The sequence below is a fragment of the Bactrocera oleae genome, chromosome X (genome assembly GCF_042242935.1).
Source record: "Bactrocera oleae isolate idBacOlea1 chromosome X, idBacOlea1, whole genome shotgun sequence".
Lineage (NCBI taxonomy): Eukaryota > Metazoa > Arthropoda > Insecta > Diptera > Tephritidae > Bactrocera > Bactrocera oleae.
The window spans coordinates 23,488,275-23,502,324 of NC_091541.1; the positions used below are offsets into that span (position 1 = coordinate 23,488,275).

The 14,050-nt window shown below is 35.9% G+C and overlaps 1 protein-coding gene and 1 long non-coding RNA gene across 2 annotated transcripts in view; both read right to left on the reverse strand.

Moving 5' to 3' along the window:
• Positions 1–2,526: 2,526 nt before the first annotated feature.
• Positions 2,527–4,045, reverse strand: LOC138858051 (uncharacterized). Its single transcript, XR_011397324.1, has 3 exons — positions 3,234–4,045; positions 2,979–3,168; positions 2,527–2,881 (listed from the first exon to the last, which is right to left on the reverse strand). It is a non-coding gene; the product is annotated as an uncharacterized lncRNA (long non-coding RNA).
• Positions 4,046–6,769: 2,724 nt separating this feature from the next.
• Positions 6,770–14,050, reverse strand: part of Zyx (lipoma-preferred partner zyxin) — a 412,145-nt gene continuing 404,864 nt past the window's right edge. The window contains exon 10 of the mRNA XM_070112677.1: positions 6,770–7,143. Within this exon, the coding sequence (XP_069968778.1) occupies positions 7,119–7,143 (25 nt within the window). The 3' untranslated portion in view covers positions 6,770–7,118. The remainder of the gene's footprint in view (positions 7,144–14,050) is intronic.

Here is a 14,050-nt window from a genome sequence, read left to right on the forward strand (position 1 = left end):
CATGTTTCTTGGTACCGTGCGACGGTTAGTATTGCAGATGGGCGTAATCGGACCACTGCCACGCCCACAAAACGCCATTAATCAAAAACAAATAACTTGCCATAACTAAGCTCCGCAATAAGATACAAGACTGTAGTTTGGTACACAGGATCACAATAGGGAGGGGCATCTGCAGTTAAAACTTTTTTTTTAAAGTGGGCGTGGTCAAGCCTATAATAGGTTTAATGTGCATATCTCCTAAACCGCTAATGCTATAATAACAAAATTCACTAGAAGCAAATTTTTTTAGCACTTCTATTGACGGTGTGAAAATAGTTGAAATCGGGTGGCAACTCCGCCCACTCCCCATATAACTGTACTGTTAAAAACTACTAAAAGCGCGATAAATCAAGCACTAAACACGCCAGAGACATTAAATTTTATCTCTGAGATGGTATAAATTGGCTTAAGAGGAACCGCGTTCAAAATTAGTCAGTGGGTGTGGCACAGCCCACTTTTAGGTGAAAACCCATATCTTGAGATCTGCTCAACTGATTTCAACCAAATTCGGTCCATAACGTTCTTTTCATGTTTCTATGTCATAGTGCGAAAATGGGCGAAAACGGACTACAACCACGCTTACTTCCCATGTAACACCATTTTCAATTCCATCTGATTCTTTCACTTTCCACTATGCAAATCAGGTAACAATGATTATATCGGGGTAAAACTTTGCGTGAATAATGCAATTAAAGTATGCCACCTTGCGGCCAAAAATTGTCTAAATCGAACCAAAACTGTTCAAACCCCTAAGTACTAAATATGTGGACCCCAGTGCCTATAGTTGACCTTCTACCGAAAATATCAGTCAATCCACAAAGAAATCTCAAACGAGTATACCATTTGACTTTGCGAGAGTATAAAATGTTCGGTTACATCCGAACTTAGCCCTTCCTTACTTGCTTAATCTCATTTTTTTCAATAGTACTTTTAAGCAATTGAGAACATATGCTAACAAACTTATCTTTAATTTCGGTAATAGCTCTTTCAATAGTTTTATTATTATTTTCCAATGCTTGGTATATACGCCTCAAGCTGCTAGAATTTTTGGTCTGCAGTTCTATTGATTTATTAAATTTTTTCAATATATCCCCAGTTTTGTTGGTTTCCTCATCTAAAAATCTTTTTAAACCATCTGGTGTACTTTCTAATTTTTGCCTTCTAAGTACATTAGCATTTCTTTCTCGTAGCCCTTGGGACGTGGAGGTTATTACGTCGACATCTTTTTGCCTGTTATATGCATTAGAAGGTAAATTTTCGGCCTGTTGCTCTAGCGATGAGGAAGACAAATCTATATCTGAATTCACCCCTGCAATTGCAACAGATACATTCTCATTGACGGGTTGGGTGCCAAGAGAAATGCCTGGTATGCCTTCCACGGTTTGCGAAATGCCGCAAAGACGCACAATTGTTTCTTCATTTTAAGTGAGCTGATATTTAGAAAAGGGGCCACCTCCTGTTGCTCGACTCTCAATTTTGTTGTGACCTAATTTTCTTTTGATTTCGCTCTTGCACTCAGTTATGACCTTTAAAAATAAGTTTTATTACACTGCAGTTTAATTTTCACTGAAATTCATTTATTTACCTTTCTCCACCCGGAGACATCTTAATGTGGTGGACCTGCAGCATTAAGGGATTCCGTTAATTCCTGCCATAATGCATCTATAATTGGCTTATTGCGTTTTGTAAATCCTCTTATGATATCTGGATTTTTTTCCATAAATTCAATTATTAGTGTATTTTGTGTTCTGTTCTTATGTTTCCCTTATAAAAATAAAATTAATTTAATTCGTAACAATGAAATAACTACATTTCTTAACTTACATTTTTTCAACCGTCTAACAGCACACAGAAATAACAACGCAATATTCAAATTTGTTAGCGAATGTCCTCTTGCTTTATTTCTGATATCAAAACCGATAAAATTGGTTTCGATGACACCCAAAACCGATCCAAATTCTGTTTCGAACATCAAACCAATAATATTTGAATTCATGACACCTACTACATTTTTTTTATCGGTTTCAATTCTGATTCCGGCAACTATCAGATTCCACAACACCCCTGATTATATTGCCATATTTGTAAATAAAAAAATCACATTCAACATATTTTTTTGAATTGAGTCAGCTGAGTCTTTCAGACTTAATTTACACTCAAAAAACACAGCCGTTGATTGTCCAATGTGAGCCGGATATGAATTTCACAATTTACATTGAATGGCAGGCCTCTGTCGAAAACTAGTCGTACCAACTAAGAAACCTTCTTCGGCTTATGCACAACAACTTTGCTAAAGATCATCACATGATTATATAAAGAACAAACAGACAAACATTTATTTTTATATACAGGGTGGCCCACGAATCGTGCTGCAAAAACAAACCATAATAACTTTTTTTAATCAATGCATTAAATTTTTTTATTTTTATTGTTTATCAAATTTAATTTTATTTTATACAATTAATTATTTTTAAAAATTATGAACCGCAAATGACTTCCATGCAATTATTTCGTTGTCCATGCATCAATATTATTTGGACAAGGCGATTTAGAATTTTTCAACCGCGACTTTTCTGCTTGTAGTTCAGACAGTTTTACGTAATGGATAGTGAAATTAAGTTTGAACATCACCACGAATTGTCAACATCCTTTGGTGGTACTTGTCGCCTCGGAAGACGTTTTAAATATTTGGTAGATCGCCATTGATTTTGTTTGTTTTGCTTAAAATACGCTACTTACGAGATGTCACAAAGACAGGCATTTTCATACTGATAAAGAATGATGATATGATCTGAGATCATATCTGCATTATGAAATGTTTTTATGCGATTTGGTTCTATGACTGTATAAATTGCGAAATTAATTAGATCGGGAATACAGAAAATACAATTATGTTATTCTAAGAAACGCATTTCTGAACTCGCCCTACTGAAACTTACCTTAAACAACGTATTTTAGTGATTATTTTATGAGAACTGCCGAACCACCATATACTTTACCATCGGTATTTATTGTGGCAATGAGTAATGAGATCGAATTTGTTAATTGCAAAATATTAAAGTTTACCATGCAAGCATTTTACTCCGATCGTTCAGTTAATATGGCAGCTGCATGCTATAGTCATCCGATCTAAACAATTTATTCGAAAATTACTTTGTTGCCATCACTCATGACAAATTTTGTAAAGATATTACGTCAAATAGAAAGTTTCCTATACAAGCACTTGATTCCTAATGTTCAGTTTGTACGGCAGCTATATTGGTCCGATATCGGCCGTTCCGACAAATGAGCAGCTTCTTAGTGAGGAAAGAACAGGTGCAAAATTTCAGATCGATAGCTTAAAACCTGAGGGACAAGTTCGTATATACAGACAGACGGACATGGCTGAATGAACTCAGCTCATCATGCTGAACATTTATGTATATATTTTATAGGGTTTCCGACGTTTCCTTTTACAAAGTTCGTGGCAAACTTAATATACCCTGTTCATAATATAAAAATACTCAACCCTATGGCTACTTAGTCCATTGGTAGTAAAAATCGCTGTCTTTAGACTAATTTGCATAATTTTTTAAGAGAGAAGAACATAATAATTAATAATGTTGTGGTTAACTTTCTTTGTTTTACTACTATCAATTCTTCGAGTTTTTCTATTTTTCCAAGTTTACATTCCTTGTAGTAGAACAAAGTTGTCCTCTTGTTACATCTGCATAGCTAACGTTTTTATTGCGAAGTTGTTACTCAGCATTCGTACGATTGGCTAGAGTCAGCCTGGTCTTATTAATAATCTATTCCCTTTTACACATTAACTCCTGATAAACTCTTTTGCACCTTTATAACTGGTGCTATGATTTTGAAGACCTATATTTTTTAATAATGAGAGAGGTGTGGTTGAGACACTTTACACATCTAAAATATTTTTTGCAGTGTTGTTTGGTGTAGCCGAACTTTCGACAGTGATAACATTGTACCGAATCGTTAAATTTTCTAGGTGCCTCCATCTTAACTAAGGCATTACATAAGCGGTTTACATCGTATACTTTTTTATTGTCGGTATTACCAGTGTGCAGAGATCAACCTCCAGCGCAACTGACGGAATGAGCGTCCTGCTTTATTCAGCGATTGGTTCTGGGGGAGCAGGCATTGACCCGTCCGGTGGTAAGGGATCCCTACCACAACTTCCTCTAAGGGGCTGATTTGGCCGAGAAGGTGGGCATTCTCGGTTATGACCGTCATCAGAAGTGCCTCATACTTCGATGTATGCTTCATCAGCCCCTGCACGGTTCTTACCTCGAAGTTTTTGTCTCAAAATACAACGGAGTTAAGCTCACCCGCTATCTTTTTAGCTCCCCACAAAATACTACAACGCCCTCCTTGGCTCGATACGCTCCCTTTTCTAGCGCTCATTTTCTTCGCGCTCCCTACAAAGCACCCGACGACGCGGTCTTCATCCTCGCCTATTTTTGCATGAAGACAATCCACTTTTTCTAGTGGTGTCACCTACCGCTACCGCCTTTACTCTTCTGGCAGAAGGTACTCCTTCATACAAGACCCTGAAACATATGCTCATCCGGTGCATGCAACTGAACGCATTGAAGAGGGTGTTTCAGGCGCAGACCCGTTCAGAAGCAGCGATAGCAACGGTCACTTAATTTGCCACCGGACGGATCAATGTCCCCGTAACGGTTGCGAGTCGATCGATGTGGCTTTGTACCGAATTGATCAGTGAGTTACACGTACGCTACTACGACCATTATTCTGCATTGGACTCCCACCTCCAGCACTGGAACAGGCGTCGGTACCTTTGAGCAATCCTTCTCAGAACCTGCTTACACTGACCACTTGAACACCAGACGCATAGCATATCATTTCTGGTTAGCGATCAAAAAAGCAAAAAAAAGTTAGAGCTGCAAACCAATCTACGGGACTATCGACAGTATCGATGGTTTTATTTTTGTCTCACTATCGGTTCCATCAATTACAATTTTCATAAAATCGCAAAATTTTGGTTAATAGTAGTAAAAAGTTCGTTCGGTTTTTTATTGATTTTTCAAAAGATGATAACTTTGTGTACATTTGTCCGATTTAAGCGCCGTCCATATATGCGCCAAATATCAGGTCTTGGCCACCATCTGGGCCGCTTCCCCGAGCTTTGACCACGACCGTGTGCGCTCGATGTTGTCATAAGTGACCCACTTTTCATCGCCAGTCACAATCCGCTTCAGAAACGGGTCGATTTTGTTGCGATTCTGCAGCGATTTGCAGATGGAAATTCGGTCCATCATGTTTTTTGCGTTAGTTCGTGTGACTCCCCAACTTCGAGCTCCTTGTTGAATCCAAGGTTAATCAAATGGTTCCAAACGGTTTTCTGGCTTATCTTTAGTTCCTCAGCAATTAAATAAGTGCTCACGTGACGGTGCGACGCGTGGTGCATCTTTGACATCGAAATTACCGGAACGGAACCTAGCAAATCACTTTTGTGCTACCAGTTCGTTTACAGTATCGGGCCCATAAACTAAATTAATGTTTCCAGCCGCCTTGGCTGCTTTTTCGCTTTGATCGAAGAAAAATTGTAAAATATAGCGAATTTTCTCCTTGTTGGTGTCCATCTTTGACGAGCGCTTACAACGAACTCAATCGAAAAACTGTCAAAGACAAACTTTTAGCGAGTAAACACGTTTTCAGCGCCGTATAGTATGACATGATGCGACACGTAACACTAGTACTATAGACAATAACGCCATCTCTTAGATAAAAACCGAACGAACTTTTTACTTGACCTAATATATACATAATGATATAGTCTGGTAATACCAAATATGTCTAATTTTGCATATGGTAGCCTTAAAATCATATTTTCAATCTTGGCTTGGTTGCGCTCACTTGGCTTCAAAATATTTTTTAAACTTTAATTAGGTGTTGGATGCGCGATTAGAATGTTGCGGAAATATTTACAATTAGGTAAGAATTTCAATTGGTCAGAAATGCCTGCTGCTCATAACCTCACTTATTCATACATGCAGCCACAATTCAGATCTTTTGACGCCACGGTTTTCCAGTAGTTCAATAAGCATTAAGAACCGTGGAAAAATTACAATTGTAAAAAAGCCTCCATTTGATTTAGTACTCCTGATTTTGGAGAATAAAATTGAAATATTATAATATATACCTATTTTATTATGTGAACATTCTATGGTGATCGAATTTTACAATACACATATTTACATACTAAATTAACTTTAATTATTGTTTTAAAGCAGAGTTGCGAATTTTTTAATTCACACATTTTGCGATGTGGGGTAGTTGGGATGAAAATTTTATTTTCCATTTAATTTTAATATATTTTTAATTTTTGTACGGTTTGTGAGATATATTTTTTTTATCATTTTTTAGTCTGGTATGTTGGATTAAAAATTGTTTTTTTTTTCAATTCGGTATGTGGGATTAAATTTTTTTAACCAGTATTTGGATCTCAAAATAAAAGAAATTTATTTCAAATGTTAATTAAATTATTTTTTAATGCATTATGCAACCCTGTTTTAAAGACAAACAAATTGAATTAAATTATTTGTTAATGCATTATGCAACCCTGTTTTAAAGATAAAGAAATTGGGCAACTGTTTAGTTTTTGTTAGTGTTTTTATAAAAAAATAAGGATTGAATATCAAAAAATTAATAAAATTGATTGAAATTTATTTCTTAACATATTAAAAACATTTAAACTTCAATGATCCAAATTCACCTGTTTACGCCAATTGCAGCGATGACCCAGTGCAGCATTTCGGCAGAAATTTTGTCTATAGTGCGCTGAATGTTGCCTTTGAGCTCCCCCAGCTTTGATGGTTGATTCGCGTAAACATTTGATTTAACATAACCCCAGAGAAAATAATATAAAGGCGTTGAACTGTAGGACTTAGCAGCTCTTTGACAGCCATTTATGCCAAACTTTGCATGTCCATGTTTAGACGTGAAACATAAGGCGAGCACCGTTTCCGTAGAGACCGTCCCCGTCAGATCGCTCCCGATGTACACGATATACAGCGTCGGAGATAATTTTTAGCCAGGCTGGATTGATAATATCAGACAGGAAAACGGCACTTAAGGCTAAAAATGTCAAAACATTACTATTTTTAAACAAAAACAAATGCATTACTGAGGAATGTAAGGTGCTCTACCGAAACGTATTTTAAGTAAAAATACTCGCAGTTTGTATAGTAACATGAAACATTTTATATGTAACTTTAATAATTTTTTTGTCTTGTCCGTTATTGTTCATGTTTCGCTTAATAAATAAATACCAAAATTAATTCATAAAAATTAGGTGTACAAAGCCAAGGCCTCTTAATTTAAACCAGCGAAAAGTAAGTATATTTATGGGGGAAAACTATCGAGTGATTCGATTAGCGATAGATTTGCAGCTCAATTATAAACGGGGACCCTGCGAATGTCCTACAACAAATAAGACTGTGTGCATACCCACTTTGGATATATATCTAAACTGCCCAGCTAAGGTACAGTGTACTCAAAATAAACACAATGGGTACGTATCAAGTACCGCTTCCACGCCCGCACAAATTCGCCAAAAATTATCACTTTCTTCTTATAACGAGAGAATACGAATTGGTACCACAAGGGATTGCCCACAAGCAGAAGTAATATCCTCCTTATTATGGAATCTTACTGTGGATAGACTTCACGAGCTGCTTACCAACAATGGGCTCTACTGTCAGGGATACGCCGATGATATTGTTCTATTGGAATAATCATAAGGGCAAAACTATACGAAAAGCACTCATGGGACTGCAAGCCACGGATCGTCAGGTGGAAGTATACCATGATCGTAAGACAAATGACCGGGGCGTGGGTAGAGAGAGTCTTAATGAAATAACCGACGCAAAAGAATATACGGAAAAAATCGCAACGATGCACACGGACGTCCCGAAAGGCCGTGCCGCATGGGCAGATTGGAGTGAAGTCCATGGTCCTAAGGAGCTCTAAACAGCATGACACCCAGTCTGACCAACCCCCCCTCTACCTTCATCCTATATATATAGCTGCGGTCCAAGTAAAACAGCCGCTCAGATCTTCTGAGTTGTGCAGGTTTCAACGTTTTGCGTAAGGATCACGAGCAAAATGATGGTGGAGGCCTAGCCTTCATACTGCACAACACCGTGCAATATCGTCTAATCGATGGTGACATCGACCGCAAAGACACTACCCTTGAACGTCAGGGTATAGCTGCCCGGTCAGACGATGTCGACTAACTGGACATCTCCCGAACATAGGTGCGCTACTTCGTGGTGAAAATCGTTTGGTACTAGGCGAATTTAATGCGCACCACGATCTTTGGCAATCCTGCGTGTCAAACGATCGTACGGCGATAGAGCAATTTGATGGCCATGCCTTTTTGGACCCGAAGAAGTGCGCGATCTATTTTAGCGGTCAATTTACACTGCACCCTTCGGCTGATAAGACCACACGATGTGTTACCCGACGGCTGCGCAAAATGCCAAAAGAATGTGCACCACTTACTTTCACCGATGGGGAGGTTTAGAGTGCCATCAACAAGGCCAAATCGTCCAAATCCATTGGCCCTGACGGAATTAGCATGCTGATGCTAAAATACTTAGGCTCGACGGGAGTACCTCACCAAGGTCCTCAACTAATCGATGACCACTCTTTAAATACTCGATGTGTGTAAAGTCAGAAGAGTGGTCCCACTACTGTAGCCTGGGAAACCTGAAAAAAGTCGAGTCTTATCGTCCGATAACGTAGTGAAGACACTTGAGGCCTTGTTACTCCCAACAATCACTCACCACCTGAGTCTAACTTGTATGTTCACCAAGCAGTTGTGTGTTGTCTAGCTTATAAATATGTGCGTGTTTTTTTCTTCTTGTTTTGTTTTTGTTTTTTGTAAGTGGGGGAAGCAACGAAGCGCCGAAGTGCTTAATCTGCTAAACCTAACTTACTCCCAACTTTAGACTCTCTTACGGTACCACCTGATTAAGAATTATTGTTCTATTTATATGTATTAATTTTGTCATGATTGAGGCTGCCGCTTCGCTGACAGCTTTCCAATTCTCAGTGGACTAAGTACCTGAAAAGTACTTGTACTCGAAAAGCGAAGGCAATAAACGAATACATGCTCAGAATCTTCTATGCACTCTGTACACATCGGACAGTCCGGACTAATATAATGATGGAATCTGTACAGGTAGCACCTAAAGCACCCATGTCCACTTAATATTTCGGTTAGCTGGAAATCCAGGTCCCCATGTCGTCTGTCTATCCACGGATTTATGTCCAATATAAGTCTGTGGGTCCACCTTCCTTTGAGTGGGATTTACCACCGCTGCTGACATACATATTGATAAGCTTGTGACACTCTCTGATAGACTCTCCGATAACTTGTATACTCGGGCGAATTCGTAGCCCTGGATGTCAATGGGCATCATACTAGCTATTACTTCAGCAGCGTCGCTGGATATATCGGAAAGCACTGATTACTCTTAGTGCCGACGGCACTGTGCACTGTGTTTATATTTTTGGCATATGCTTTAATGCATATAATTTGGGGCCGCATATACTATATACAACCGATCTCATTACGTTTGCGAGTAAAAATCGGCGCCTGTTCGTGATTTTTATTTGTGCTTTGGTTTTATTATTATCATTTTCTTAATTTCATCAAACCATTGTTTTATTCGTACCTATGTATATATGCAAGTATATATACTTGCTAGAGAAAGCCTGTGTACAAAAGTCTAATGAAGCTGTATCAATCCAAATGTTTCTGTAATCTGGTTACAACAGTTTAAAATAACTTTTTATTCAATGACATTTCTATTAACATTTCAGAATACTATAACTTAAAAAATAGAACAAAAGAAATATTATAAAGACAATTCATCAGGAAAGGGCGAACAGAACGAGGCTGTTACACAAATTCCTTCGTCAATTTAAAATTTTTTACTACTCTCTGACCAGAAGAATGTGTACGCCCGACAGTTTTATCGATTCCGCGATATGTTTTGTGTTCTATCCACAATTGAATGATGATTCAATGTCTCTGCACAAATTTTTTTCATTTTTGGCGTCATTATTTATTTTTAATTCAAAACCACAATTAATGTTGAAAATGTAACTAGATTTCATTTTCCTTACCATAAATCACCAAACTGTAATATTGTACGTAAACATTTTCTGGAATGCCAATAGCATTTTGTGAAAAAAAATCGCAATCGGTTCGATAAACTTCAAAATAATGTCAAATTATTTGTAAATTATATATGTAAATAACGAGTATAAGCATATGTGAAAAAGTAGTCAACTAAATTTTTTTCTTTTATTTAAAGTTTTAGAGCGCCTTGTACGCAGACGTTCTCGGGCAAGTGTAGATAAGTAGTAGAAAAATGCCGATCCTACTCCGCTAGGTGAAAGAAAACCATACACCAGCTGGGGTAGGATTCCTACCCCACTTAGTGAAAGGAAAACTGGTAAAAGGAAAGTATATACATACAATATATATGCGTGACCGTGTGTGTGTGCTTGGTGTGACTTTTTTCGTATAGTAAAAGTGCATGAGAATTTTTTCAAAGCATATTTTGTTGATATTTTTAATTTAAGTGCAAGTTTGTATGTACATTTTTGAAACCACATAAATAAAGCTTAACGAACGTATAAAAAGCCTACCATTAAAAATATATGTCATTATTAAGAATTTTCATAATGTTTGTGACAGTAGATGTTCAAGGCTTTAAAGCATACAATAATAGGGTTATTGCTAAGGAAATAGCTGTGGTCTTCAACAATGAAAAATTTCATTGTTTCAACATCAAGGCTCCATTTAAATTTTCAGACCTGAGAAGGATAAGCAAGCTAAGTGTTTGGTATTACATCACCATAATTCATTATGGTCCTATAGAAGTGATAGTTTTAAAGCTGTAAGAAACTTTTTGACATTAGCATTAAAAAACCTAAAAGTTTATGTAAAGGGAGAAGAAAAGAAATTGTGGATAACGGAGTTCCTCCAAAAGTCGGGTTTAACATTGAAGGGGAGAGTACAGAGTGTAATATCATGAATACCTCTAGATTATACAATTTACACCCAGATGCTGTGTGTTGTCAGTATCATTTTCATAACGATGATTGTAATGTGAAAATAAACTCACTACAAATTCGTTGTGCCTTAAAAACAGCATATATTTTGTTTAAGTACATACTGGATAGTAATTTAAATTATAAGGAGTAAATAAGATAGAATAAGAAATTTAAAGCTTAGTGCTTTTATTTTAATGGCTAAGGAGAAGAAGAAGAAAAGTAAGTATATAAATACAATACATATTTTTTCAAATATCAACCTCATTTTAAATTGTCGTGGACAAAGGGATATAACACAGTGGAATTTAAATTTTATATTTCATTATTACTTCTTTTCAAAGCAGCCTATGGGGCACCATTTTTGAAAAACTAGATAATAAAGGACTGGCAATAAACCAAAACTCAAAATATATTCAATTTAATCTAACATTACCGAATAGTAATGATATGTTGCAAGTAAATATTTCATTATTATTACTTAAACAAAGTGAGCCTCTTTTAACTCATTATGAAGAAGAAATTTAAGTGTTGTCAACAACGTCATCATCATCTTCTTCATAGTCCTCATCATTAACCCCCATTATAGAGATAACACAACCATCTCCAACCCCTACAACAATCACACAATCGTCTATAGCTAACTTTACAACTGAAGGGAAGCCCATGAGAATTTTTACTATAGATAAAGCTATAGAGGCATTTCGTAGAGAGATTATTGAAAAGGAATCATATATTGGAGGAATCATTGAGACAAAACAAGCATTTTATCGACATTTCAAATTGGAATATGATAATTTTGGTATGCTGATTCGTTGTACATATGACATTAGATATATTGAAAAACTGTTGAGTATCAAGTGCTTTGAATATCGTGAAATTGAAACTGAACGAATTCTAAGTAATGGTAACATTGAAAAGGTTCTAGTCCAGGATAATTCATATAAAAGACCATGTGTAGAAATACAATAATTGATGTTAAAATCTATAGATTAACATATAATATGGTAATTGTATAACGTATATTAGACGTATATAGAAAATAGATGAAATTGACTCACTTAATAAAAATTCTACTACTACACCTGTTGTATTGTAGTTATGGCACAAGCTACTACTATAATCAATTTATGGATCAAAATCAAAATATAAGCAGCTTTAGAAATTTTGAAAATAGTAAACAGGCTAGTTTTGAAAACAATATTCCAAACAATTCGTTACGTTTAAAAATAAATATAACAATTCAATTGATAGATACAAGTTACCCTGAGCAGAGCCCATCATTAATAAAAACAACAACGGAAAGTCCTTGGGAATATTTTAGACCAACTTACTCCGATCAAAGAAATTAGTCGCATAATGCGAAAAGAAGTGTATATACCATACTCGATACTATTGACGGTTTTAAAAAAGGTTTAGTTGAGAAGGAAAAGAGAATTTTAGGTATTCTTGAGAGTCCAGGTATTTTCCATCGACATTTCAATTTAGTTTACGATAATTTTGAAATTCGAATTAAATGCTTTTATTATAGCAATCATGTAAAGCGTACTCTAAATATCTATTGCTTTGAATTTTCGGAAAACAATACAGACAAATTACATGAACGAGAAGCATTAAATGAGCGCACTTCATACGATATAAACCCAACAATAATTAATGTTGATCGTTATTATCAAACATTGCATATGAAAATTCAATCCAAGACATCAGTAGATATATTTAATTTTATAAAAACCTTTGAACATATTTTGCCTAAAGCACAGAAGAAAATACTCTTGGATATTCATTCAAAAATCGAGCATAGAGATAAATTAAGAAAAATAAAGAATCGTTTCGGTGAACATTACGAAAACTGCGAGATGGTCCAGACACTTGTGATTGTATATTCCTAAAGCGCCGTCTGCTGGATGAGGAAGCCTACAACATCATGGACGCTTCTACTAAAATTTTTACCCAATTTCGCTGTAAACATTGTAAATAAATTCCATCTGTAAGTACTTACTTTGTTTAAATAAAAAGAATTTTTATTTTATACTTAAATTTAATTAATTTTTTTTTTTTTTTTTAATAAACTAAATATAATTTTATTTCTCCCTCCAAAAATAATAGTTCAGCATTTGCTAGGGTATCTCCCATATTTCTTTCGCTAAGAGATACGGATACCGCCATATTCCCCGCCTCCGTATCACTCAAATCAATGTCCTTAAAGTCCAGTGATAAGCTGCTAGATGACAGGTACGCCAGAAATTCGGTCTTGATGCCATCAAGCAACTCTTGACGCTGGTTACTATCCTCGAAGATAGATTGCCAACGGGAGAATGAGTTCATATCGAACCCATCTCTAACAACAATCGCCTTCATTCTTATTATATGGGTGCTAATCATTTTCAACGCTTTTTTTTGAAGAGCTTAAGTAAGTAAGTAAAGTTTTATAGTAAAAATGAGTAAGCACTTCTGCAAATGTTGTGGTTAAGAATAAAATTATCACTCATTTTTAAAAAATCTTTTTAATCACATTTGTAAATGGAATATATTCATACATTTTATCATGGATAAGTATACAAACAGCAGCGGATATCGATGGGGCCGCTTTTTTAGATTCATTTTGATGTGTTACATCTAAAACAATTATTGGAGCTTAGTTTCCATTAGTTCATATTCGTAGAATCCCCCCTTAATAGTATTACCTAGATAGTTTCAAGTATATATGTTGCAGGATTGGTGTTTTTAATTGATTTTATTTTAAAAACTTCTGTTGCCCCATTTAGTGTATACCCCTTTTAAAATATATGTTTATATTTACTTATTCTAACCTCATCACTTATATTAAATGTTGGCCTATGAACAACTTTTAAATTGTTGTATGCGTTGTTCAATAAATGTTGTTCATTCGAGGAATTTACCTCATTTGGAG